Source organism: Arachis ipaensis, chromosome B01 (assembly GCF_000816755.2).
Source record: "Arachis ipaensis cultivar K30076 chromosome B01, Araip1.1, whole genome shotgun sequence".
NCBI lineage: Eukaryota > Viridiplantae > Streptophyta > Magnoliopsida > Fabales > Fabaceae > Arachis > Arachis ipaensis.
Genome location: NC_029785.2, coordinates 95,459,206 through 95,460,253, shown reverse-complemented (window position 1 = coordinate 95,460,253; position 1,048 = coordinate 95,459,206). Strand labels below are relative to the sequence as shown.

The 1,048-nt window shown below is 39.1% G+C and overlaps 1 protein-coding gene across 2 annotated transcripts in view; it reads left to right on the top strand.

Annotated features, from left to right (window-relative positions):
* LOC107618782 overlaps positions 1-1,048 on the top strand; it is a 3,581-nt gene extending 2,533 nt beyond the window's left edge. The window contains exons 2-4 of one of the 2 annotated variants that reach the window (XM_016320939.2): positions 135-572; positions 707-754; positions 861-1,048. In XM_016320939.2, the coding sequence (XP_016176425.1) occupies positions 135-572; positions 707-754; positions 861-913 (539 nt within the window). In that variant the 3' untranslated portion in view covers positions 914-1,048. The remainder of the gene's footprint in view (positions 1-134; positions 573-706; positions 755-860) is intronic. The other variant, XM_021122735.1, reaches the window with a different exon arrangement.

The following is a 1,048-nucleotide window of genomic DNA, read 5'->3' as shown; positions in this document are numbered from 1 at the left end:
TTATATTATTTTTATAATATAAAAATATTTTTTTTATTTTTTCAAAGCTGTACACACATATAACATTCCTTTATTTATTTACTTATAGTTATAGTAATGTAAATATGTAATGTATTTATTTTGTGCAAAACAAGGTTGTTCTCCCCGATCACCATTGTTCCAAGGTTTCCCGGGAAAGCACTTGCCATGCCGAAACGTTTCAGGGATGAGCTGCGAAGAGTATTACGGGTGCCCGGCGTGGGATGGTTTGGGCCACAATAAGTGGGCCCGAGAGGAGTTCTTTGGGTCAGGTCCACCGGAGTGCTGTGCGGTGCCGTACGAGACAATCAAGGGGATCAATTTGACAAAGCTGGAGTGTGAAGGGTACAGCAGTGCTTATAGTGTGGCACCATTGAGGGTTGATGGGCCTAGCGAGTGGTCCTATGGGATCAGAGTGAGGTATTCGCTGCAAGGGAATGATGAGTTCTGTGGGGCCTGTGAGGCTACGGGTGGGACCTGTGGCTACGGTGAGGATGCGATTAGGCAGGTTTGTATGTGTGGGAAAGTTAATTCATCCTCCAATTGCGATTCAGGTTTGTGATTTAATTAATCGTGCTTTGAGTTTGCTTAATCGGTTCATTTTGTTTGTATATCGATCTTGTGTTTATGTACTTGATTATCAACATTAGCGAATGTTGTTTCTTACTATAATTTTTTTTTCATATAGTTGGCTTGTCATCGGGAACAAGGCCTATGGCGATGAAAGTGTCAGCAGGTAATTATAATTGGATATTCTTTTTCTTCTCCATTTTAATTACCAATCCATTTGACGATGATCGGAGGTGTAATTTTGTTGTGCGTAACTTTAATTTCTTTGGCAGTGGCAGGATTGTTGACGTACATGCTACTATGGATAACAATAAACCAGATTTAATTTGAAAAGCATGGTAATTAAGCACGCGAGACTATCATTATATGATAATGACTGATATATTCCATTCCTTATTGTAAATGCCAACTTTTGTTCAAGAACATGTATGTCCATACAATGATTCAAATACAATGTAAT